The following is a 26,297-nucleotide window of genomic DNA, read 5'->3' on the forward strand; positions in this document are numbered from 1 at the left end:
ATGGATATAGGTGGAGTCCCACTTAGCGATAAATAGAGCAAATAAGGGCCAAAAATGAAATAGTAGGTTTTGTTTCCGTATCATTTTTCGGGAGCGTCTTTGGCGTACTCTTACGTATACTTTTGTCGCGATATGAAGCGTGATAATTTGTACAAATCACTATTCAACTCTTGCTCCTCTGAACGGCAACGAAAAGCAATATTATAAAGGAGGGGCTCCAAGTTTTCGGGTCAAATTCAATCCATATCTCGCACCACTGTTCCAGACTGTAAGAAATGTTTAGCGCATTCATCTGTAACGAATGCTACTTATGTTAGCTTCCGATTTTTCTTCCATGTGTACCCTGCGTCTGCGTCGTTGACCGTCATCAGACCGTTTTGCGAGATGGCATTTGTGATGCATTCGTCCGTAAACATATTATTTCATACCATTGGGAAACATCGTTTGTTCCGTATTTTTTCATTACATATTTATTCATTCAACCACAACTCATTCATACTAGGCCAAAAGAGCTCACGATAAAATAGAGCATGCATTATTGTGTTTGATGATGGGGGATGGTGCGTATTTTTTAGGATGTTTCTGTTTTTTTAAGTATCATTTACCAGTTCACTCCTTAACCATGGTGGATGAGAACAAAGATGACAATCACATGATGCGTATCATAGTCCCATCATTTGCAATGAACCAGAAGAAATGGCCACAACAATGAGAACAATAGCATATCATGGCTAATCGATGTTCTTCCAATACGATTGGTTCTATTTACCAAACCACACTACCGTTTAGACGGTGTGTGTTTAAACGGGAACATTACGTTTAATTTTAATTCAAGACAAAAAATGCATGAGCAACTTGTATAGCTAAAACCTACATGCTAAAACTTGATATCCTTATTTTGGTAATCAACAGTTTTCGTAGAGTTCAAAAAATAACTGAAAATTACTAAATAACAAGTACGCGTTAATTTAGTGTGTTTAAACAATAAGACAATTGCAATTGGTGGGGCGGTATGAGAAGTTTAACTTGTTTTAATTCAATGCTTACAGGTTTAGAATTTCACGTAGGTAAGTTGTAGTAAAAATCCACTTTTAATAAAAAATCCAACAAACTTTGTAAACAACTCATCTAATTCACTTATTCAGTCAGCACATCGATACAGCACTGATTTGTTTATCTAAATTCGTAAAGTTTACCTTACCCATGCAGACTATCCAATTTTATGGTTGAATGAAGCATTTCGCAAAGTTAACCCAACGATCGCTTCCAGCGTTCAACATTTCATCTGAATCGACAAAACCACATTAGAGTTGGTTGAGCAATAGTAGGGATTGATCGTGTTTGAAGCGGAAGAGATCCCGTTTTGGCTATGCAACTGTCGAATGTCAACGCATCGATGCAATCAGTTGCGGACGAGATGCTACCAGCACAGCCACCTTTCGGGAGTAAATATTTTACAAGCCTTACATCATGTCGGTTGCACGTATGCAAGTATTACCGTGTACAGTAATTTGCATTCATTCCTCGGTACGCTGGGGCCGGTTTGCGACATCAAGGGTACGGTTTTCTGTTCTGCCAGTCGGAGCAGTTACGGCATTACCGTTCGATCAACCGTGAGCTCGTTCGCCGATGTGTGCGTGTGTCATTGCATTTACAGCTATCCGGTGGTAAACTTTAAATAAACAATCTTTCTGCCTCGCAGATTAATTACACCAGGCGCAATCGATCAGCCAAAATGCAAACAGCGTTTCAACAGTGTTGGTAAATAGAGGGAAAAGCGCTCTAATGTTAGTTTTGTGACTAGGAAGCCGTTAAATATTTGGTACTTGGAATGGCTGGTAATGCATTTACAACGAAAACAAACAAAAAATGAAACCATTGCATAACTCAGTTTTAGTTCCACGCCGGATTACAGCGTGGGGGATTTTGTAGCGTAAGCTGTATTATTGGTGAATTTTATGTTGCATGTTTTCTGCTAGCTGATAATGAACCACCTGGTTGCGCCTCAGCTGAATACAATTTATGCAAAACAAGACGAGAAAAGCATTGCAGAAAGGTTGCGTATGTATTTGAAAAAAAAAACAAACAAACAAACAAACATAGTGAGAAACACGAACATGTTCGTGCGTGCAGAGAATAAATTCCCCTTCTATTCGTTGCATTTGGAAACCATTGCAGTGACCCTCTTTTTTTAAGAATTGGTGTTACGTGAGCGAGCAAAACTATCTTTTGTTAGCGATTGATACTAGCTGTGCGAAAGAAAATTGTCACATTGACCGAGAGCTTGCAAATTAACAGGCTCATTACTTCATTCCTATGCTCCAGATTTTTATGCTATTCTTTTCAATTAATGTTTATAGCCTTAAACACTCCATTTCCACTCCTCCTTAAACAGGGACGGCTTTGCCGTATTGCTTACAAACGTACATTGAGTAACTATCAAGATGCTTTTCGAACAAGTAATGCCATTTCAGGCAAATTTCACACAAGAAAAGAGCAGTTATGGAATGACGGCTCCAAAACGAAAACTTTAAATGTAAGATTTTTCCTTTGGAGGGTTAGCTCAATACAGCAGTTTCTTATTCTTCGTTTTGCCGCTGTAGTGTACTGGCAGTCCTTCGGTCCCGCAGAAATACATTTCTGTGCACACGGGTTACTAGTAAAAAAGTTTAATTAATTGTGACGTGCTAGGGTGTGCGTGAGTGCAAGCACCAGACCGAGCTCTTGGCAGCGTGCAAAGAAAATGATGTGTAATTTTTATATTCTTATCGTGTCAAACGGGACCGTTTTGGAATTGCATCGTTGCGGAACTCTGCTGACGATGTCCCCGAAGTCCCAGTTTTGACACCGTGACGGGAAGTATGTTCTTCATCACCGGATGTGTTGGTGTGTGTGTAGAGTGAGGGGATGAACGAGGGGACGGCTTTGGATAATGGAACTTTATGAGCTTTTGCCAGTGCTTAACAGGTTCACGCTCGTAACACGTACATACGTGTGAAAAAGCAGTGAAAAATGATGATTACCGCTGGTGGCACGGTTCTGTAACTCGACCATTTTAAGCGCCAAGTGTAATGGGTAGCGCGTGGTAGGCGAGTTGTTCTTTTATTGCAATGTGCATACGACATGCAACGGTTGGTATTTGGTTGCAAAGAAAGATTACAGTTATTGTGAAAAAAAGAGAACAACTGGGGAGGAGTAGGCAGGAAGCAAGAAACTGAATATTGATGGAGTGTGTTTAGTCAACGTTTGAGTTTGGAAGGCGCATTAATAACCAAGGAAACGTTAAACTCAGTTGCCTTTCGTATGTTTTTGCGATTTGATCACGACTTTAAATGCAATTTCAATTGTAAAAGCGTATGAAGACGGTATCAAACATTCCTGTCTCATAATACAAACAAACATGTCAACCTTGAAGAAGCCCTGAGAGTAAGAACATAGTTAGGAAATGAGCGTGGAAAATGAACGTCTTCCCAGCATCTGTAGACACAGAAACACTACGCGCACGTGATGAGGATCACGAACGAAATCCACTCCGAATATAACAATTGGAAAGGGTAGCTCTCTCTCTCACACACTCACACACATACTATGCTCTCGTGAGGCCTTCGAGTCGTCATCGAATGAAAATGGACCATAAAACCGAGAAATCTGCTGACCGGCGCAATAATTCGCTGATATTCTGCGTCGAACCGAAACCTTACCCCCTCACACACGTATTGCACACCCACGAAAAATGGCAAAGCAAAAGGGAACGAATTTTGCGAGCAGCTTCAAGCATGGTCATGTGGCCAAACGGGACGAATAAATGGCTATGGTCCATCAATGCCGGCTCCTCGACTCGCTCGGAACGCGCGAAAAGCCAACGCAACACATATCGAAGCAACATTATGCTTCCGCCAATGGGCAGACCACTGCCCACGGTCCGGTTTCCTCCATAATGGTTGAATATGCACACCACCAAAGGATCCTGGGAGGCCTGGAGGCACTTTCACACGATCGAGACGTGCAGATAAGAGTGAAAAGGGAAAGTGACCGTGTGTGTCCTTATCATAGCTTTCATAGCTCATAAAATTTTATTTCTTATCATCACACATTTGCTGCGCTGCCGGCGTACAGTTTCCTTTCGCATTCTGAACCGAGCATGGTTGTTCGAACGTTTCGACGTCTGCCCATTGCGTTTTTGCTGCGTTATAGGACGCTGGAAGGACTGTTGATGGCAGAGCACGGAGAAGAAGCCAGTTTTGCTGACCATTACTGACGCGTTTGCGTTACGCGTTGTAGGGCAAGCAGCAGCACTACGGCGTATGTGTTTGTGAGTGGTCAGCACAAAATGACCGCCGTGGACAGGCCCAGAACGAGAGTTTGCTATGGTCACAGAGAAATGGAACGGCCTCATGCTAGAAGCAATAATTGACTTCTAAGAGCGTTTCTAGTATGGGAGATGGGTTACGCTTGCAGCTTGTTTTGTGCAAGATTAAGGAATCATCGAATTCAATTAGGTAATCGATTTGTAATTCTGGTAGGTTATAAAGCAATAGAGACGAGTAAGTTTTCGTATGAACAAAGCTTTAAACAATACGTTACAATGATTTTGGAAAATGTCTTACAGTACATTGATAACCGTCAGTTATTTCAAACATTCATCATTCGCAAACAAGTCAGCTACCTTTTATTTTACTATACTGTTCGTCTGAAAACTGTGAAATCTGTTTCACTAGTATATTTCACGCTCTAAAAACAAAAATAATAAACTGTGCAAGAAATATACTCCCACCACGTCGTGGCAACACCAAATCTGGCTGGTTCGACGATGAATGCAGACTAGTGACCGAACGTAAGAATACTGCATACCGAGCAATGCAGCAACGGCATAGAACGCGGGCATGCGCAGAGGAATATTCACGGCTCAGACGCGAAGAGAAACGAGTTCACCGATCCAAGAAGCATGCTTTGGAAGAGCAAAACATGCGGGAACTCGAGCAAACCAGAGAGGCGTACGGACCGACACGAAAGTTTTACCAAGCGATAGCGGGTCACCGAAACAACGTTGTACCTAAAGTTACCTGCTGTCGCAACAAGGATGGAGATCTGGTCAGTAACCAGCCAGAGGTCCTCTCGCGGTGGGCTCAGTACTTTGATGAATTACTCAACGACCAGTTTAACGAACAGCTAGAAGCGCCACTAGCAGATAGTGTCATGCTACTGCCACCTAGCATAGAAGAAACACGAAAGGCTATCCGTCGGCTGAAAAATAACAAGGCACCCGGAACCGACGGAATTGCAGCTGAACTGGTCAAGAATGGAGGTGCACGACTAGAAAACGAGATTCATCAAATTGTTACTGAGGTGTGGGATAGCGAATCGATGCCTTGTGATTGGAATCTCGGCATCATCTCCCCCGTATACAAGAAGGGAGACAGGTTGGACTGCAACAACTACAGGGGTATTACGGTGTTGAATACTGCCTATAAAATATTCTCCCTGATCCTTCAGGATCGCCTTGTCCCGCACGTCGAAGAGATAGTAGGAAACTATCAAAGAGGATTCCGAAACGGAAAATCAACCACTGATCAGATCTTCACCATGCGGCAGATCTTGGAGAAGATGGCTGAATACAGAAACGACACATACCATCTCTTCATAGATTTCAAAGCCGCATACGATAGCATAGCCAGGGTAAAACTGTACGACGCTATGATCTCTTTTGGAATCCCGGCCAAACTGATAAGGCTAGTTAGAATGACTACATGCCAGGTTAGGGTGGATGGAAAACTCTCAGGACCTTTTGCTACCACCAAGGGTCTGCGCCAGGGGGACGGGCTTGCCTGTCTCCTATTCAACTTGGCGCTAGAGAGGGCCATCCGCGACTCGAGGGTGGAGACTACGGGAACCATCTTCTATAAGTCAACCCAGATCCTGGCATACGCTGATGATATAGACATCATTGGTCTGCGGCTCTCCTATGTAGCAGAAGCCTACCAAGGGATTGAGCAGGCGGCAGAGAACCTCGGATTGCAGATAAACGAGGCAAAGACCAAACTGATGGTGGCAACATCAGCGGACCTACCAATAAATAATCCAAATCTACGTAGGCGTGATGTACAGATAGGTGAACGCACTTTTGAAGTCGTCCCAGAATTCACCTATCTTGGGTCAAAGGTCAGCAACGACAACAGTATGGAAGTTGAGTTGCGCGCAAGGATGCTGGCTGCCAACCGGTCATTCTACAGCCTGAAAAAGCAGTTCACCTCAAAGAACCTGTCGCGACGGACGAAGCTGGGACTATATAGTACCTATATAGTACCAGTACTCACATACGCCTCTGAGACATGGACACTGTCCAAATCTGACGAAGCCCTCTTAGCCGCGTTCGAGAGGAAGATGCTCAGAAGGATACTTGGCCCCGTATGTGTGGAAGGACAATGGAGGAGCCGCTATAATGACGAGCTATACGAGATGTACGGCGACCTCACTGTCGTACAGCGTATTAAGCTCGCCAGGCTCCGGTGGGCTGGCCATGTTATACGCATGGAAACGGACGACCCAGCCCGTAAAATCTTTTTAGGCCATCCACAAGGACAGAGGAGGCGTGGTAGGCCCAAATTGAGGTGGCAAGATGGCGTGGAGGCGTCCGCCATTAAGGCCGGGATAACGGACTGGCAGACGAAGGCGCGAGACCGTGAGCGGTTTCGGACACTCCTGAGGCAGGCCAAGACCGCAAAGCGGTTGTAGCGCCGGATAAGTAAGTAAGTAAGTAAGTATATTTCCATTTGAGTATTCAAAACTAATGACACCTTGATGTTCTGTTCGCAAAAGCTTACTGAAACACGGAACGCATGTATCGATAAAAAATATACAAAAAATTCAATTCCATTCTCTACGTTGTGCATTCCTCACCATGGTCTCGCTTCGGCAATCATCCGCTAGTAGCAGACAATAGGATATAAAACTGCTCAAACAATGCTTCATTTATTGTGTGCATTTTATGTCTGTACATAATTGTTTTTTTCCTCAACATTCTTAGCGACCTTCTTGCCAGCTAGACTTCTTCGAGTTCTCAAAGGGCAACATTCATTCACAGTAAAAGCTGTCACTAGAGCAAATATTGAATGATAATAATAAAAAATAACTTTCCCAAATCAAACTCCAATCAATTTGGAGCCGTAGTTTTTGCACCGTTTACATCGCTGCCTGCCAATTGAAAACGGCTTTTGACCAGTTCGTCATTAAGGAGTAGATACATGAACATGAAGAAGAAAAAATCATCCATAATTCGCCTCAACCCCTGCCTTTTGCTGTGTCTATTATTTGTGGATGATTCAGACAAATTGAAAAAATGTCTTCGTTTGCGCTGCCGCACACTTCGAAGTGTGGCATAACGATTTTCAAATAATAATCAGGCTCTGTGCAGGGTGGCCATGGATTTAAGATTCAAGTACCGAATCTCCATTGCATCGAATGGAAGGAATTCGGATGAATCAAACGTTGCCGCTGTAGGGTGAAGCTTAAGGGCGGTTGTGACAGGCCACAAGCAATGAAATGTGACGCTACTGCCAGACGGGTGGAATCTGGCACAGCTAATCTTGCCATTCCCATTCGCTGCACGCGCGCGTCGTTCGGCTGCTACGAGCGCTTCATAATTAAATATTCATTTTTTTCTTTCTTCTTCTATCGGCGCAATCCCATTGTCTGTGAGTGCGCATACTTGGTACGCATACATTCTTATTCTTACGGTTTGCCGATCTGCATACTGCTGGGTGTGTAGCGTTGCTGGCTGTTTTTTGCTTGATGCTCAACTTCCGTTCGTTTCTGAACAACCGAAAAGAAAAACGCGATTGTTTGAACATTCTCTTAACGAAGTTGAGCGTAGAGTTTGTGACTTTACTCCGCGTGCGATATTGCCCATGTTATTTTTTTTTTTTTTGGTGTTTCCATCGAAATAATGCCCTAATACCAACGTCGTAGTAGTTGTGCATTTCATACAGGGAAATGATTTAGCTCCAAATGGAGAGGAATGTGCTCAAACTGCTAAACAAAATTATTTTCAATAAAAAGTCAGTATAGTTCAAATTAAAAATTTAACAAAAAAGAAATGACACAAAAATGAGTTTTAAAATGTTCCGTTTCCTTTACTTTTGTGACCCCTAAAAAGCTAAAACCATGTATCACAATTTTCTCCATTTTATGTAAAAACAAAAACAAATACGTCCTCTCTTTCTGCCCTGCTATCGACGGAATGGTCCAAAATCGCGATAGTATTCTGCGCACATAGAAAATTGCTTAAAGCGGGCTGTTTCTCGCATGCTCTATGCGCGGGGGGGAGGGATATCGACCGACAGCTGAAAGCGGTACGTTATGAGACTGCTGGGACGTGTATGAAACGCACTTGGAACGCATAAAACTCGCCAGCTGCTAGCGAAGAAAGAGAGGAGACCGAGGTGTAAGGCAGTGACGGTTCTTTTGCGTACAGGCTCAGCTGTACCGTAGCGACTTTGGCTTACGACCGGACGAATGGACAGCACACGCCGAGTGACGGGATGCATGAATGAATGAGCGTGATTGAATGGCGGTTCTAGGCTGAAAAGACAGATTGCTTATTCAAATGAGACGGCTAATTGAATTTTTATGATCATGCCGTCCGCATCGCTTTCCTTACTTTCTCGAACCATCGAAACTTTACCGTTCCACATTGTTTCCACTTCAATTTGTGCCTTTCACGCCCAACACTCTTTCTCTCCCTATCCCGTCGGTGCTGGGCGTCAGTTGACGAATGGTTTTTGTTTTGAGTTTGGAAACTAGCTTATGCACCAACATCTCCAACCAACGTCAAACATCTCTACACTGCCACCACACCCACGCGTATAACGCGGGAGTTGGTTTGCGTTTCGAATGGGCTCGGTACGCACCGCCGCTTAAGGTTAACGCGTTCGGGTGCGGCGTTTTCGAATGATATTCAGCGATGCGCTTGACGATGTGTAAATGCGTTCCGGCGATGGTAAGTGATTTTACGAGCGACACCGTGGCCTAGAAACGTAACTGACGCGCTCTGGTGGGCTGGTTGGGGAGTGGTGTGGGTGAATTGTACGCCGTAGGTTAGATGTGTGGCCATTAGCACCTTTTCCCAATGGCTCAAACCCGAACTAACACGAAACACGGTACGTCATTGTGTGAATGCTTGTGCTTCGTTTCGTGCGAATGGGAGCTGAGATAATCTGAGATAAGAAGAAATATGATGCTTTTGCTGGTATTTTTCATTTTACCTTTATTTTTTCTATTGCGTCATGCAAATTCAAAAGTATGGGTTAGTTTTACGAAGTGATTGGTTATCTTAAGTGAGTTTTAACAGTGGAAGATAAATAAAGTAAATATGAATAGTGAAATTAATATGAAATAGGGCTGTTTGACTCGTTACTCTTTATTCGTTTAGATTTGATGCAACATACAAGTTGAATTCGTTGCAGAACACCATCATCACCAGCCAATGATAAACTTCTCAAAAAAATACACAATAAAAAAGTGGAAACGAAATCGATCCATCCGTTCTACTTAGCAAAATAAACGAACGTGGTAACCATTTTTGCACTTAAAAATTACTCCTTTGCCACAGAAAGCGGATAAGGAAGCAACACCGCCGCCAAGTTGCCCGTTAAAAGGTCAACCGGCTCGATGCCAACGGAAACTTTTCGCACAAAATTCCACCCAAACACGTCCCGGGGGCATCGAGACCGATCGGCAGGCCGCGTTCCGGTAATTGCAAGGTAAGCATTTTTGCACTGCTGCTTCCAACTTGCTTTTCATCTTCCGCTCTTTATGCTTGCTTGGGCTCCATTTATATCTCTCTACCCGGTGACTGTTTCTCGAAGATATTGCTCCTTGTTTGTATCGCCCGGGAGTAACGGGCAGAGAACAAAGGGACAGTGTTGTGTCCTGTTCTGTCTATCCGTTGAGAGCACGAAGCGGAAAGGCGAAAAAAGTATGATAAAATGTCCTGCCGATGCCGGGGTTGATCCGCAGGATGAAGCGTGCCTCCTCCCGCCGTCGTTGGGGGTTTGTCGTGCCGTAGAGCAGAGCAACATGGAGCAGGAAATAAGCAAGCACATGATTGAAGGCATTATCTTCATCGTTGTGTCCTTTGACTTAAGCCGCTCCAGCCTCCACACTATCCCCGTTCATCGCGAGATTCATCTTCCCTCTCCCGAAACCTAGCCTAGGTTTGGTTTAGGTATTTTATTCTTCTGCGAAAGAAAGCGCCGCAACCGTAACCTTGCAATACCGATGGCAAACGAATCGGGAAATGGAAAACCAACGAGCAAACGAGTCAAACGGGAGAGATGTGAGGAAAAAGGAAGGCATAAAATTCGTTCAGATAATACAAATCGGTAGGAGGACAGCAATGTTGAGGTTGGGTAGGGAAAGAAAAACAACCAAACAAAACGCTCGACTTCGAACAATTCCGGGAACGAAGAACTTTCACCAGAAGCTGGATCATTTTTATTCGCTTCACCCTGAAGAAGCCTGTTTGAGAACCAGAGACGTTGTGTTTGAATGTGTGTGTGTGTGTGTTGGTATGGAAAAAAGATTGCCGGTTCTTTTTACCGGCGAAAGGCGGAAGAAATGGCAGAATGTTCTTCGTTCGTCTAGCCGTGCTTTTTTTTTTCGTCATTTGGTCTTTTATCCTGGCATTCATCGTTCCGGTGTGCTACTGAACCGTGTCGACGTTGCTGTATGCTGTATTTTCTGTCTTGTGCCAACGCCTCTGCCCTTTATTTTGTTTTCGTCATCACTCGATGACGTTCTAGCGGAGCTGTGAATGATTTTATGAATAAATACATTATTAAATCATTTGGCCTATTCGCACGGGCACGGTTGGGTGATACTTCTTCGATTCCATTTTAGCTGGGGCAACGTTTAGCGATTACCCCGAGGGTGTGTAGGTGCGGGGAACCAATGCTTCATTCCTTTGCCGTGTACGGTTGGCTTTTGGTTGATGAATAGCTGACATTTCTTTCCCTAATCCTCACCTATTAAGACGCGGATTTGGTAAAACACGTAGCCAGCAAATGGTTCAATTATGGTGTAAGAATATTAGATTCCCCTTCCTTATGTGTCGTTAATCTATTACAATTTATCATTGTAACATTGTTTTTTTTTTTTAATGTGGGAAATGATGACAATATTTTTTTATAATAAAAAAAAGGTCATCCGACAATCCGACAATCATGTTACGAAGGCAATAAATCATAACGATGATTGTTATGATTATTGAAATGATACACTAAATAGTGTACATAATGTATGAAAATCATAAATGAAATAAACCTTTTGACATGCACAGGATACAGTTCACAGTCGCATTCGTTTTATCTAAACAAGGTAGAAGAATGCCGATGTTCACTGTACTTTAATAGCCGCCTATGCAAAATATGGGAAACTCTAAGATAACAATTATTATTAACCAAAACAAAAATGCACTTGTAGTACCTAATGGAAATTAGTTCGTCCAAGTTTCATCAAGCGTATACTATGCATGCGTCTCGGAGGTGCTGAACTAGTCAATTATTGTAACATAGTTTTAACCTTCGGCTACCAACCCTACAAACCCATCATTAACTACGTAATTGGCTAACATGGCGGCATCTCCATCCTTCCAACGTCGGTACGGCATATTGCCACACTACGTCCAAACATCCGGCCGCCAATCTTAGCCAGGATACGCCTGTCGTCGTTTCCGAAACCTGTTATTTGTTTTAACGATTTCCTTGCCCCACGCTCCGCTTCGATCTATCTGTGCCGCGTAGGGCCACTCCGATGGGTGCTTATTGAATTCAATATTCTAATTAACTTCGCACAACAAGCGCTAACTAGTGTTTACCTGATCGTGTTCGGGCAGAGGAAGAAACATATGGGCCACTTCCGGGCGCTTTCCTAGCAACGCATACTTCGAGGAAACTTCGACGGACTTTCAAGCAGTTTGGTGAAGTGCATGTAGTACTTGTTAGAAACTGAATGAAGCATCACATTGAGCTGCTTTCTGTGCACTGAGTACTGAATACTAAACGAAACACTAAGATACAGGGTGGGAAGTAATATTCATATTACTTGTGTAGATTAGATGTTAGTAAACTGTTAAACAACACTTGTGGTGTAAACAATCAGCCCGAAAAAATTTGATGTTTTTTACGAAAAATAAATTGAAGCTTGTCCAATTTTAATCAGGATAGTAGTTATCATAGAACTGTACATTTTGTACATATTGTTCACTTGATTATTTAATTAGTAGATCTCAAATCGCAAATTGATAATCTAACACAGCTTTGTGTCTGTTGACTATTCATGCTTCAAACCTGGTATTGATGTTGAATAAAATAGTTACGAATGTTTTAAATTTTCTTTTCAACAATCGCTTCAACATATCCACCACCCACTGTATAAATGCGTGCATAAACATGCTACCGAAATCTGCTGCACCGCTCCACCACCAGCGTTACTATTAATCAAGGTAATGAACTAGCGATCAAGCGGGTTTGCGTTTTTCCTCCCTCTTTCCTACCCAAAAGTCACCCACACCCATGGGCCCACAACGGAACGAATTTCCGTTGGCAATGGTACATCGAAGCGTGCCAACACTTTGGATGAAACTATAGTAAAATAAAGTAGAATCAGCGCACACCCGTAACATGAACCCATAGTAGAAAGCTTCCTGTAGCCGACCGCTTCATGTTGTACTTTTCTTCTTATTCACCTCTGTTCAAGGTACAGAGGACGACGAGGATTGAACGAACCTGTCGCGAACTTAACGCGCTCACCCGCTGAATCGGTATAGTTTTTTGGAGGAGCTGGACGTAAATTACGTTCCCATCAGCTCGTACGTCAGGCGTTTGGTTAGGTTTTTGGCACCCTTCCGAGGGGGAGAAAGAGTGCACCAAACTGAACCGGAAGTAGCTCCACTTAGCGTAACTGAGCGGACACTCTTTCCAGGGCCGGGTATTGGTCGGACGGGTTGGAAGACGCAGGTAAGTCATGCGAGGGTAACCTTAAGTATTGTGCGGTAGTAGCAGCTTTCAGGAAAGGAAATTGTACTTTGCACGAATCTTTCCTATCCTTGTCTGTCGTTTTCAACCACTGCCCTATGTAGCATATTGCACATGCACTTTCCAGTATGCGCAGTTTACGGAGTTGGTACGGCTCGGTCGTGGTACGACACACTACGGCTCCTGGTTTCCGTTTTCGTTCCGCAGCCGTGTCGATTATCGTGCCTAGAACCCTTTGTTTATGCAAATGAGGTTCCCCTGCCCGCTCTGAGCAGTTTGTTGCCAAGTTGGTGCCTTTAAATGCCTTGCTTTTCCCTGGTGGCATGTATCGGTCACCCGCCGAATGGATCAAAACGAGGCAGCTTGCATGCGAGAAGTTTTGGGAGTATGTATTTGTAATTTAGTATGAGCGTGCAAGGTAGCACCGTTTCGTGCCAGTAAACTACATGCTGATGGCATTTTGTCAGCAGAATGGCGATCTTACCTTCAATCTAGCAACATGAAATGCTTAGGAATGTTAACAGGCGCTCCACTTGTAGTACCAGACCACCACATCCGTTGTCGGTAGTTTTTTGACAGTGCTTACAGTACTCGATCAATTGTAGAAATGTTTGTTTTGTACGTTAAATATCCACACAGCCTATGGTACGATGATACGCAATACGTTTTCCGTCCAATTTTTGCTCATATTTACAGAATATTATCCCCCAGGTAACCAGCAAGTTTTATCTGGGACCAAAGGGTGCGACAATGTCAGCACATTAAACTCCCATAATTCGCCTAACATGCATAAACTTTGCGATTTGTTTTCTGGATAAAAAGGATTACTCGTACGTAGTCAGAAGGTGTGAGATTTGAGAATTTCCCCAGAGAAAAGACAAATATGTTGCGTGCCTTTTTGGCGGACGACGGTGATGGTGGTTTTGTGTCGCACGCGTGGAAAGGTGAGAACATGTTCGCTCGTTCGTTGCGACGAAAAGAGCACCGAACAAGCACCGGCAGCATCGCGCGTCTTCACTCACGTTAGCTCATGACAGCCCTAACTGTCCAAACTTATTCGCCTTCCTGTCGTCCGTGGTTCTGCGAAAATCAAAATGAACATTATCTCTAACTTTTTCCAACCGTCGGCGTCTTGGGATACTTTTGTCGAGCGTTTTTGTATGGCGTTCGTATTTCCCTGTTAGCCAAGATGTTGGACGACGTTCGCTTCCAATGTTCAAAAGTTGATTTCATACCACCCATCATGAGAGGGAGTGTGTGAGAGTGTGTGTTTGTGTGGCATTAAGCTGTCGAAAAGAAGCTGAGCACGTAGCACGCGTGCAATACCGGGCGGAAGGTACGGGGTTAAACTTGCCCCAGAACTTTGGTCGTGTGTTCACACTTGGGAGATGCGTAAACTTCTTCGTCGGCTGGGCACATCCAAAAGCCACTATCTTCATGAAGATTCACCAGGTTCCCTGTTGGATATGCGGGAGAGTTATCACTTCCAAAGAATCGCTTGTGTCTTGGCCTCGGCAATCCTCGGTGTCTAGCAATGCAGCAAAACACGTTCCACCCATCCACGTGTGCCTGTTTCCGCAAATTTTATCACACGAAAATAAAAAGGTTTGAAACCCAAGTACATATGCAGGATAACCGTAAGGAACCTACTCTACGCTCTGTCTCTCATTCTCTCTTTTTCACTGCCCGTTTCTGCATTAGCACTTAACTTTGGCAGCACGCTCCGACAAGTTGGCATGAAAAATGGAAGCCTGAATCCAAAATCCGATACATTTAAGTTGATTTCGTGCAAGCGTACGTGGTAGAAAAACTAGGTCGGAATGTGCTGGTGCGGCGATGTTGCTGCGGATGTACTGCAATGGTAAAGATGGTCCGTCTCTGCTCCAGCATTAAAAAAATTTAGAGGGTGCGACGAAAACCACAAGAGAGAGAATAGGGCAAAAGTTGAATTCTGCTCGGTGTATGATAATTAGAAAACTTGCCGCAGTTATCTGCCGGATGACCGCTTAAAGTTTTCAGTTTTCGGCTCACCACCACATCATAGCCGATTGGAGTTATCCGGTTTCGTTTATTTCTGGATAGTATCCACGACTGGTCGTTTGCTTCTGCCGTGTGCCGTTTAAGGCAGGTCGGGCTGCAATGGAGGAAATGGGTTCTTACTTCTGCCAACCATTCAACGCAATAGTGTACCGAATGTACAGATGCACTAAGTTATGCAAACGAGCTAATTCAAGTCCGTGATTGCCCGCACACAAACCTTTCGGCGCAGCACCCGGTGGTCTATGGCGAAAGACACAAAACTTGTCTGGAATTGTGTCAGTTTGTCGCCTGACACTGAGGTTGTGGGTTGTGGTTAGTAATACAAAAAAAACCCAAAACGAACAGAAATAAAGAAAAAGGGTCGAGTAAAGGGCAAAAGGATGCCCAAAGAAATGCGTTTAGGTAAGTTCCTAGCAGGAATAAGTTTAGTGCTGTTGCTTTATTTTCTTCGACTTTGCTTTACCTTCCTTATGGAAAGCAGTACCGTGCCAGGGACTGTAAAACATTCACAATCTGGAAGTGACATCATCATCATCGTAAAATAAACCGTATATACACGCACACGAACTCCGGTGGTAGTGATTACCCACATTACGAAGGGTATGGTTGAGGAGCGCGGTGAAGACATCTCGACGCAGACATGCAGATCCTGCCCAACTCATCTCTGTCATTTACAATCACGTCCTCGGAAAGTTTTCCCTCGGCAAAATTATGCTAATCCTGTAAATTGATGTACTGTGCCTGTGTGGGTTTGTTGTTTCCATACCATCCTGTTCGAATTTGGATTTTTTTAGTGAACATATTTTCATATGCTGATGGAACGTGTTGCTCGTTACCATGATCAAGCATGTTTGTTCATCGATGAATTGTTAATTTAACATTAGCTTAAAAAAAAAGCGATACTCAGATTTTTTTTGGAGTGTACCAATTGCACTAGTCTTTCGAGTCGTTTTTAATCGATGTAGAAGTTGTTTTGGTAAAATATGTATAGAATAAAAATTAAATTGGTTTCTTTCTTTGTTAAAGTTGTTAAAGTAACGATAAGAAATTACTAAGATACACACTACTCTCCTATATAATACGAAAATACTTCACATAATTACTTCAAGCTTCAATGTCCATGAATATTGCTTTGCATCGGGTCTTGCTAACGGCAATTGTTTTAATTGTACCTTTTAAACCTGTTGATTATATGTAATACATTTTTTGAATATGAAAACTTATAGTATTATGGAAATGAGTGTAAAAATTGTAAATTTGTTGTGTTTGGTATAGTGTTTTCAACTAATTTTTAAACTTGTACAATTTCAACATATGCTGATGCTCATGAGTCGAATGTTATCTGCAAGTTCGTTAGAAACAACCTATCCTTTTTATACGAAATTAAATCAGTAACCAAACGCTAGACACATGATCACAGACTAAACACTCGTTCTAGAACAAGTTGTCGATAAATCACAACCAACCTTCGGGTAAGGTTACTTTCTGTAATACAAGTACCGTTTCGGTAAACATCGAAAGAGAATCGCCTTCAACGTGTGTCAAAGCCTCATGACAAAGCTCGGCCGTAGGTCGTCTGCCAACCCAAACGGGAAGGACGAAAAGCAGACATGGGTTGAACAAATAAAAGCAGCTCTTCACAGCTTACACTCCGTATAAGAAGCCTTTCGCCTGTAGCTTTTATGCGAAACCCCCACCAGCTACGTTCGGGTTGATGCGCTTGCCACAAGTAGATAATAAATAGTATATTTCGCTTCAGCATCTTCTGTCCTCTGCCATACACGCCTAGCCGTGCCTACGAGCTCTGACGGTTGCAAAGTGTCCACCCAGCATGACCACATGCTTGACGTTTAAGCTGCCGGATGTTGGAGTGACATCAAATTTTCAATTGTCTGCGATTAACCTTAGGCGTCGGTCAAAAGGCTCAACACTGTTGGCAAGCTGCTAAACTACCAAGCAAAAAGGTCTCAAATATTGGCCAGGGGTTACTTTTTTTACTGTTCATATGTTGTGATAGTGTGTTGCGGTCGTACCAGTAGACCCCAAAATGGACGATAAAACTTTAAACAGAGCCATATTACTGTCTATAATGTGGCATGTGGCTGCATGTGGATAGTGGTTTCATCCGGCACGACGTTGGTGTGTGGTTGAAAGCATCTGATTAAATTATGTTATCGTTCATGGAATGAACAAAACATGACACTTATCATCTTATCGGAATTTGTTTGGGATTGTGCACTTCTTGTAATTGTTTTCAATTAAGAATGAGTTGACACTTTTAACATTGTTCATAATATGAATCTGAAAATTTGCTGTACTTAATTATACCACAGCAAATCTCACGATTTGCTCATAATCATATAGTTAGCAAAAAAATATATAATTTTTACATAATACATCTATTAGCTAAGCTCCAATAAATTCAAATAACATAGTTTCTCCCAGGACGTTGAACGCATAATGTTTACGACGCCACTCGAAAAGGTGGAAACGATCCATCCCATCGCCTCGAAACGTCCGTTAAAGTCACGTTAAACGTATTAAGGTTTGATAACCCACCCCAAAACGAACTCCCGGAGGCTAAGTTTAGTTGGGAGGAAAGTTTTGCGCAAGTATGAGGCACATTTTGCTAGTGCTGTTAGGCTTCTTTATCCTGAATGTATTTATTAAAGAAGCACCACTCGAGCTTGACCATTCCCATGTGGCTGTTTGACGGTGTATGGAGCTATATCCTCTTAGCCGTTGTCGTACAGATATGATCGCCCGGGGACTGGCTAGCACTCTCCCTGAAGTGGCCACAGCGTCGTCCGATGCAAGGAGCCGTATCTAATCCGTTTTCCAGACGGCGAGCGGGACAGACGGTCGCCGGAACAAATCCTCTCGAGAGGAGGAAGCCCTCGAGCCGTTATCTGGCGACCCATAAAAATGGTATTCGAGGCGAATAATTACCGCCCATGGCAGAAGGTGGGCAGCAGAAACGCTTTTGATCGCAGTTTCACGTGTGCTTCTCTCGAACAGGATGAGGATGTGTAGTGTTTTTTTCTTCTTCTTATTCGTTTCGTTGCTGTCCCTCCTATTTTAACGATATTGCACCGGCACGATAACGTCTTCTACCGTCACATTACATTTATGGCAAAACCGACCTGCGGACGCCGATCGCCCACGGTACGTAATGGAGCATCCGTTGCCATGGCTGCCAGCAATGGACAGACTCAATTTCGTGTAAAAATTACATATTCTCCTTTCGTTTCGAGCACCTAAATCCGCGTGTTCATCCATCGGTTAAAGCTCCTACCGAGAAGCGATAATAATCATCAAAGAAAAGGATCTGCTTCCGAATAAAGCTAGTGGAAGGGATCGGTGCTATCCAGTGCACCAAGGGTACATTCCTTTGACATTCCGTTCCCTCGTGTTTTGGTACTCTATGGCAAAGGAAGGCATAACTATTCTCATGCCTCTCCGTCTCTGTAACGCTTCTGAGAATGTTCGCTTGAGTGGAAAACACCGCCCGTGCTCGGGCGTGGGAAATGAAATGGTCGAGTTAATTTAAGTGTAATATTTACGAGCGTGAATATCCTAAACAGTGTGAACGACATTCATATGGGAAGAGTATACGGATTATATTTTCAAGTGGAAAACAAAAGGATTCATTTTTCAAAGATATTGAACGTATGTATCGATATGAATAATGAATAATTAGTAATAAATATGTTAGAATAAAGTATCAGATACCACCTCCATTAATTAATTTTCAAACGGAATGAGATGTATTGTGTTCTTAGTGATTGCAAACATTTGTTATGTATTTTCATCCAATATACCGATTATGAACATAACAAAAATAAATCAAGAATTAGTTGATGGAATACGCCTAATGAATGGCAAATTAATTCTTGGAGCATCTTCATCATTTCGATAACACCTACCCCCGTTTTATGAGATTGTATCAACAACGGATTAAATACCGGATGTTTTATGCATCTTCCACATAATTGCATGCATTCGCATTATGTTGCCTTTTTCAAAACGATATGAAGTTCCATCTTTGTCTTCCGGATGTACCGGCTAATGTAATCAAAAGGGTTTAATTTAATAAAGATTCTACGTACACAAGAATACATGTTCGCAACGATTCTTGAACCCTTCAGAATGTAGCAACCATTTAGAATGAATCCTTCCTACATTGCATTTCTCCTCAATCCAGAAATGATTCTGCAGCAGGCTTTTAAATGTAGCCTGTCATCTAGGGCGATGGATGTTCGTTACCGTAGCTGTCGGGCAAAAATATTTCACATGTAAACTTCACCCCACCAACCTCATTGGAGATGTGTTTCAACCGTAAAAATCCCGGAACATTGTCGTCACAATGCCCACCCAAAGGTGCCGGGTGAATGAGCAAATTAATGTGATTTTATGTTGCTTACCTTTCACGTAGATGGCTGATATAATTAGAACAATTAATTTCCAATAATCCATTTTACGGGCTGTGTCTCGTACGTTACGCCAACTGCTGCTGCCTACACGCTGCACGATAGAAGGGCTGCTGAAAGCTTCGTCGATCGCGCGCGTTTGTGTGTGTGTCTGCTGCCGTTTGACCGGGTGCACTGGTCGATGTGGCAGGATCGGTCAACCTAGCCTGCCACTTTCCTGTCTCCGCTTCCGACGCTTTCCCTACGGTAGGTCGATGTTTATACAAGGTACGGTGGGAGTATTCCGGGCCCTTTTGCTGCCACCAGCCCTCATGCACTATTTGTATAGGATCTTCTATACGACATTACACGACACAAACACACTCACGCACATACACACTGTACAACTGGAACTGCTTGCACTGCCCCGTGACACCACTATCCTGTTAAATGCATGTCACCTGTTTTCTGTGTATGTATGTTTATCTGGCTCAGCTAGCTATGGGGAAAAGGGCAGCGTTGTTGGGAAATGAAAAACAGGGGTCAGATTGAACGTGTCCGTGGGACGTTCCGCAACACCTCTGCAGCGCGCTAGGTGGAACTATCGCAGCTTCCGCTACTTTGTACACCAAAAATGTTTCATTTTGTATTGTGGCAAACGCATACAACGTGTACAAAACATCACGCGCAAGCTTTCGATGCTACGGAACGTTGCAAACCCGTTCGAAGTGGCAGCCAATCAGGGGCAGCACGTGTGGCCGGTTTCTGTGAAAATATCGACACACTTTCCTACCCCGAGCAACACTCACTGATTGGGCTAGTTTGTGTCGAACGTCGGGGTTTTTGCTTCAAATTAAATTTTGTAATTTCAATTAGCATCACAATTCAGTTGCACTTTATTGGATAAACGATAGCGCAAATTCTCCTTCTAGGGAAACTGTTAATGAGGTGCTGATAATGGGCCGTTTGAAGAGCTGAACAGAATGTATGAAAATTAAGGAATGTGTGTATGTGTTTGAGTGTGCTTTAAAGAATACATAGTTGTAACTTAAAACGTCAAAACGGGACTAACAATAGTTACTTGGTAGAACACTTTAAAAACGAAAATTTACATAATCGGGTGCGATGTAACATTTTATCCCACCAAACTACTTGCTATTACATGGTACTGTTGCAATTCTTTTCACCAGCAAACATTTCATCTGATCACACATACAAACACACATAACTACACAGCATTCGGAAAAATCCAAATAGCGCTTGTTGTTTCAGCAGCACGAGATCGTTCATTGAGGGCCTGCTACGTAGGCGCGCCCGGTTTTGCAGCCCTTCGAGCCGTGTTTATGCAAAACACATTTATTTATTATCGTAATGGCGTTGCCTGGTGGTACTAGCTGGCTGTGCTATGCTGTTGTTGTCCATGTTTGCACCTCGTCCGCGTACTTAATTTCACCGCCAGTACAGTTGGATTGAGCTGGCGTGTGGAAAAAAAGCAGAACTCACACACAAACACACATTGAAACCGAACGCTCGTGCACTAGCAACCGTTTGGATGACGGCGTGTTTATTTTAGCATTAAGCGGCACATAATTACTCAATTCCGATGAAAATGGTAGCTGGCGGGTGGGCCAACTGAATGAATGAGTGTGGGGGAGGGAGATGTAGCAACCCACCCCGGTGGTATGCCTTTTCATGTCCGTTGGACCGCAGCAAATGTGTATCTACCGGTTTGGCCAGTCGGTACAATTCTGCGGAGTAAAGTCACTCAGTCAGTTAGCGAGTCGTCAACGAGTTGGGTGGCTCGGGTGCGGAATTTGTTTTGCACTGTTTCCCTGTGTGCCTTTTTTTCACCCGCTTATTTGTGTGCCTTTCGCAGTGAAGCTGGCCGCAAGAATCGGTCGGTCGAATCGCCCTTTTGCTGCAGCAGGGTGGTTGCTTTTCTTCCGCACTTTGTGCTATACATTATGGCGCACATACACACACACACACACACACACCAACCATTTGCTGCACGGATCTGAAACGAAACCAAGAAAGAGAAATCCATAATTAGTCGTTTGCTTCCCACACTACGCCAAACGATTTAAATGCGGCAAAGTTTATTCAAGCTAATTAGGGAATTATCAATTCGCGCGCGCCGGAAGCCAAAGAAACGCTTTTTTTTTGGAAATGGATAGATGACGGTTTTGGCTTATCGCAGGATGAGTTCGGAAAAAACACGGCCCAAAGTAAGCTTCAAAACTGCACAAGAAGGACCATGAACATCCACCAGCACTCACGAGCTTATGATTTTAATGACTTCGTCTGCTTCTTCGGCTCGCTTCGCTGGATGGTTTGATCTGATTTAACCGTCATTTTTGGGCTAAGATTAAGTCCCTCTTGACCATTCGAATTAAATTCGCCATTTGCCTCCTTGCCGTACCCCATCGCAATAAAAGGATAAATTAAATGGATATTTGTTCTCTTTTTTTACTCTCCCTTCCGCATCCATGGCCAATCATTCGCTGTTCAGGAAAGGAATGGTGTCTTAAAATATTCGTTTCGCCATTTACGTACGGAATGGTTTTGGCGGCTGGAATCATTACATTTTTGTATTTTTTTTTCTATCGCACTGGGGGGTGATCGAAAAAGTGAAAGCCCTTTTTGAGTTTAATTAAATGGAGAATTCAATAGCAGTACAATACAAACAAAATCGAAGCACAGCATGCTGCCGTACCGAACACAGTACCACATCTTGTGGCTGTGTATTTGTTGGAGCAGTTTTAATTACCACTGCTCGACCGCTGCTTGTTCGTACAGTCCTAGGGGGGCGTTCGGTAACAAATTAGCACTCGTAACGTGTAAATGAAACGTTGAAGTATGTCCATTTTCCTTGGTTCGTGGTAGTAAAGGATAGTGTTTATAAAGTTTGTATAATTCTAAAAGCAGCATATGATTTGAATTGGCTAGAGTCATTCTCGTGTGGTATAAATTTGGTTTTATTTTTTAAACATGATCGCGCAAACCCCTACGTTGTGTTAATTATTATGTTTTTTACTTAAAACTGCTTTATTGAAATATAACGCGAAACTTTTGTGTGCTTACGCAAAGCCGTTGCTCTTGGTGTGTCGGTTCTTGTATCAATTTGATCAATTTTTTCCCGCTATCCTAATCGCACCAATACATACAAAACAGAAACTGTCAAATATACGCACAGTCCGATAAAAAACGCAATTACGTGAAACGCAGTTGAAATATTTCAATTACACCGTAACACACATTCCGAAACAAAACAAATTTTACTTGTTTGTGAATATTTATTTGACGATAGTTTAACTGTAACTGCCCACATGATACAATTCCTATCATCTGTTTTTAATATTAAAAAATACATCAACCCTAAGCTGTTTGTATGTGTTAACTATGCTAACTTTTGAACATCTTCATCCGTAAATAAAACATGATATGAAACTCCTAATCTCATGTTCATGGGTGCGCACAAATTCGCAATAACTATTCATACATATGCTCGGATTATGGTTTCTCGATGTGCCACTCGTTTCAAGCGATCCAGTTTCAGAAACAACATTTCCCATGTACCTTTCGCAAATGGTGGAGAAATATTGTGAGAATCGCGCAAGAGCGAACGCGTGAGAAATGCGCTCCGTGATGGGTGTGAAAAATTACTTTTCCTAGGCGCATGGAATCCTGCTACGGCTATGAATTTTCCCGGAACGATTTCGGCACCATCAACGCCAATAAAGCCGTCAATTGTGCAGGTGATAAAAGCATTACACGCTGACTCAATCGCTTTAGCCCGTTCGATGTTCCAAAGCGGAACATGCACGTGTACGTGAATATTCGTCGTAAGTGTTCGAAGAAGCACGACCACGACCAATGTGTTCTCCCGGGGCCAAAAAAAACAGCACAATGCAAACCATGGTGTAGCACATTTCAAAATCTGAAATGTTCCCAAAATGTTAAAGCAATTTGACGGCACGAGATGAAGCATCTCGCACATCTCGGCTCGCATCGACAGGTAGGGTGAAATATCATTGTCGGATCAAGCCGCTGCCACCCAGTAGCTGATCCTACTTTCCAGAACCTTCCGCCTAATTTGATCATCTCCTCCAGCAGCACGTAGATAATGTTTCTATTATATTTTTCATTTGCTTACGTGCTTCCTCAACTCCACCTTTCTTTAACTTCATCATCCTCAGGTCGTGAGAAGGATATGAGCAAAATACCCAATTTCCCTCACCTGCTATCAGAGGCTGCCCTGGCGAAGGCGAAATTTACCCCATTTATGCTCGGAGGAAGCTTTAGGTTCCGGACTTCGTCGGTCGTGATTTTGTCTGTTAATCTTCTCGTTATGTATTCTTTTCATTCGCTCTCGCTTTTTCTTTCTCTTACATGTCTTACATACTTCCCTCACTGAGCGCCTATATTGTAAGCTTACCCTGTTGTTTCTCGAGCATGACGCATTTAACATGACCACATTTTGTGAAATATCCCCCGGAACAAGATCCGTAGCTCATCCGTCTGCCAGACGTACCAAAACAAATCTATGAAACCACGGTAAGATCTTCAAATAACTGCAAGATAATTTTCTATTTTTTGGTTTTTGTGCGCTATTGTTATTCTTCTTCCAACAAACCATCAAAAGAAAGCTATTCTCAGGAGAATAAAATAAACCAACAGCAAAAAATGGAAACATTTGCAACGGCAAAAAACCCTACCTCGGTCGTAATATGAATGGCAGCACTAGACGACCCATTGCATGGTACCGGGGTCTCGTGGCCAGTGTTTGCTGATTTGTAAAACAAGTCTCATCTCGTGCTAATATAATTTAGCCCGGGCCTCTTCGAGCGGAAATTCGATTTTCTCTTGCTCACCGTGGACGATGTAGGATTCATCGTTCCATTCCGGTTGAGTTGTAAGCCAGTCCGGTTTTGGGTTATTATATTTCTTCCGCTCGACCCACTAAATGACCAGGTGTGTGTGTGTTAGTGTGTGTATAAGTGAGAGAGAAAGTGTGTGTGTAGGATAGAGATAGTAGAGGTACCGGGTATTACGTACTTCCTGGCATTATCTTTCTCCGTCACGTTGTGCCAAGTGCAAGAAAGTTTTTTTTTTCTACTATAACTCCGCACGTCGCTTTCCGTTCGCAGATGAACCGTGTCCGCCGTAATCTGCTTTGCCCCATCCGGAACACCCGCTAAGGGTCCAGCAAAATCAACCAACTAATCAATCATACACTTGTTTCAAGCATGCCAATCAACCTTCAACTTCTTATCATTGAGAGCTGAAATTGAAAGGCACTCCAGCGGAATCAATGGAGGAAACAGAAAAAAAATGAAGAGCAAAGCCGTTGAAAAGAAAAACATAGTAAATGTTCAAGAGGGTCTTATGAAGGAGCGATCGAAAGGAACAAAAAATACTCAAACCTCACCCCGTAAAAGCGGAAGTAAAAAACACATTCTACGAAAAAAATGATAAAATGTGGCAGTTTCCATTTCTTTCACAACGAAGCAATGATGTATTTGGTTTCTTGGCGAAAGAGATCTGTAACGTTTGCATTCCTGGTAGTGGTGATGACACATTTGCAGGTTTTTTTTTTGAAAAGTAACTTGTCTTTCCGATCTAATGACATATGGGGTGCTGTTTTGACATCTGAACTTAATGTTGCCGACGAAAAGCAATCGTGCTGACTTAGACGTCATTATCGTGAGCTAGTGGAAAACTTTGTATTTTCGGTAGCATATAGCACTTCGTATGGTTATTGATAAAAGGGCATATTTATTGATATTTTATTTTATTGTTAGATAGTGTTGAAATATTTTCTAGGTTTAATGATCATCTAGGTTGTTTTCTAAAAAATATTTCGTTCTTCACTTTAAGAAAATAAGTATGTTTTTGATTTATATACAATAGCTTGCATCCTCTGGTTAAACAAATAGATAATTTGATAAATTGAAATTGTGAATATCGATTCAGAGAAATACAGCATTTATAAAAATGTCTACCCGGACATCCTCTCAGCTTTTACCACCTACATAACATTCGTCGAGGTACGAAAAAGATGCAGAATTCATTTGTGAAATTTGGATTCTATATTCCATGGATGGATTCGATAAATATAAACATATTTTGTTTATTAAGTTACGTAGTTCGGACTCATCTTGAATGATGAAAACATATGATATTAAATAAGTGCCTCAAATATTCAATAACAAAATAAATAAAATGTCTTTTAGAAGTACATTCAATATCATTTAATCACATAGAATGTACTTTTTACGTGGCGACTTACATTCGAACTCAAAGCTTAAAGCCCTCCAGTGGGCCAAACTGATGTGTTCAGGCAAACAAGGTACCGGTTACAAGCTACTCTAGACCGTACGCTCGAAAGCTTCCTGAGTGTGATACAAAAATATCGAAAACCGAGGATGGCTGAGATGACGACCACAAACGACGGTGGCGTTCAACGTATCGGGCAAAGTAAACGGGAAGATTTACTTTTTCCGTATTATCTTTCTTCCCTTCCCGTTTTGATGAGTGCTTTAGCCGGAAAAAGGGAAGGTGGCAGTCGAGGGAGCCTTGGGTGTTTGTGCAATGTGCTTCCTCCATTGTGCTTTCTTTGCACAATTCCACCCCCACTAACGCGGTAAAAGCGTGCTCCACATTGCCGGCTTTCCCGGGGCGTGAGCGCTACAAATGTGCGAGTCTTGCGCGAGAAGAGACGCAAGGAGTGTACGCGCGCTCGCCCCCTAAGCTTGCAATGATGAACGACGACATCGAGGACGACAGGCACGATGAAGACGACATCTTTTTTCCT

The 26,297-nt window shown here is 42.8% G+C and overlaps 1 protein-coding gene across 4 annotated transcripts in view; it reads right to left on the reverse strand.

Annotated features, from left to right (window-relative positions):
- LOC120898898 overlaps positions 1-26,297 on the reverse strand; it is a 127,365-nt gene that overhangs the window by 77,047 nt on the left and 24,021 nt on the right. For 3 of the 4 annotated variants that reach the window (XM_040305393.1, XM_040305395.1, XM_040305392.1), the window contains exon 2: positions 19,496-19,979. In XM_040305393.1, coding sequence (XP_040161327.1) covers positions 19,496-19,547 — 52 coding nt within the window. In that variant the 5' untranslated portion in view covers positions 19,548-19,979. Of the gene's footprint in view, positions 1-19,495; positions 19,980-21,481; positions 21,500-26,297 lie in introns of those variants that run through there. The other variant, XM_040305394.1, reaches the window with a different exon arrangement.

Source organism: Anopheles arabiensis, chromosome 2, assembly GCF_016920715.1.
Source record: "Anopheles arabiensis isolate DONGOLA chromosome 2, AaraD3, whole genome shotgun sequence".
Lineage (NCBI taxonomy): Eukaryota > Metazoa > Arthropoda > Insecta > Diptera > Culicidae > Anopheles > Anopheles arabiensis.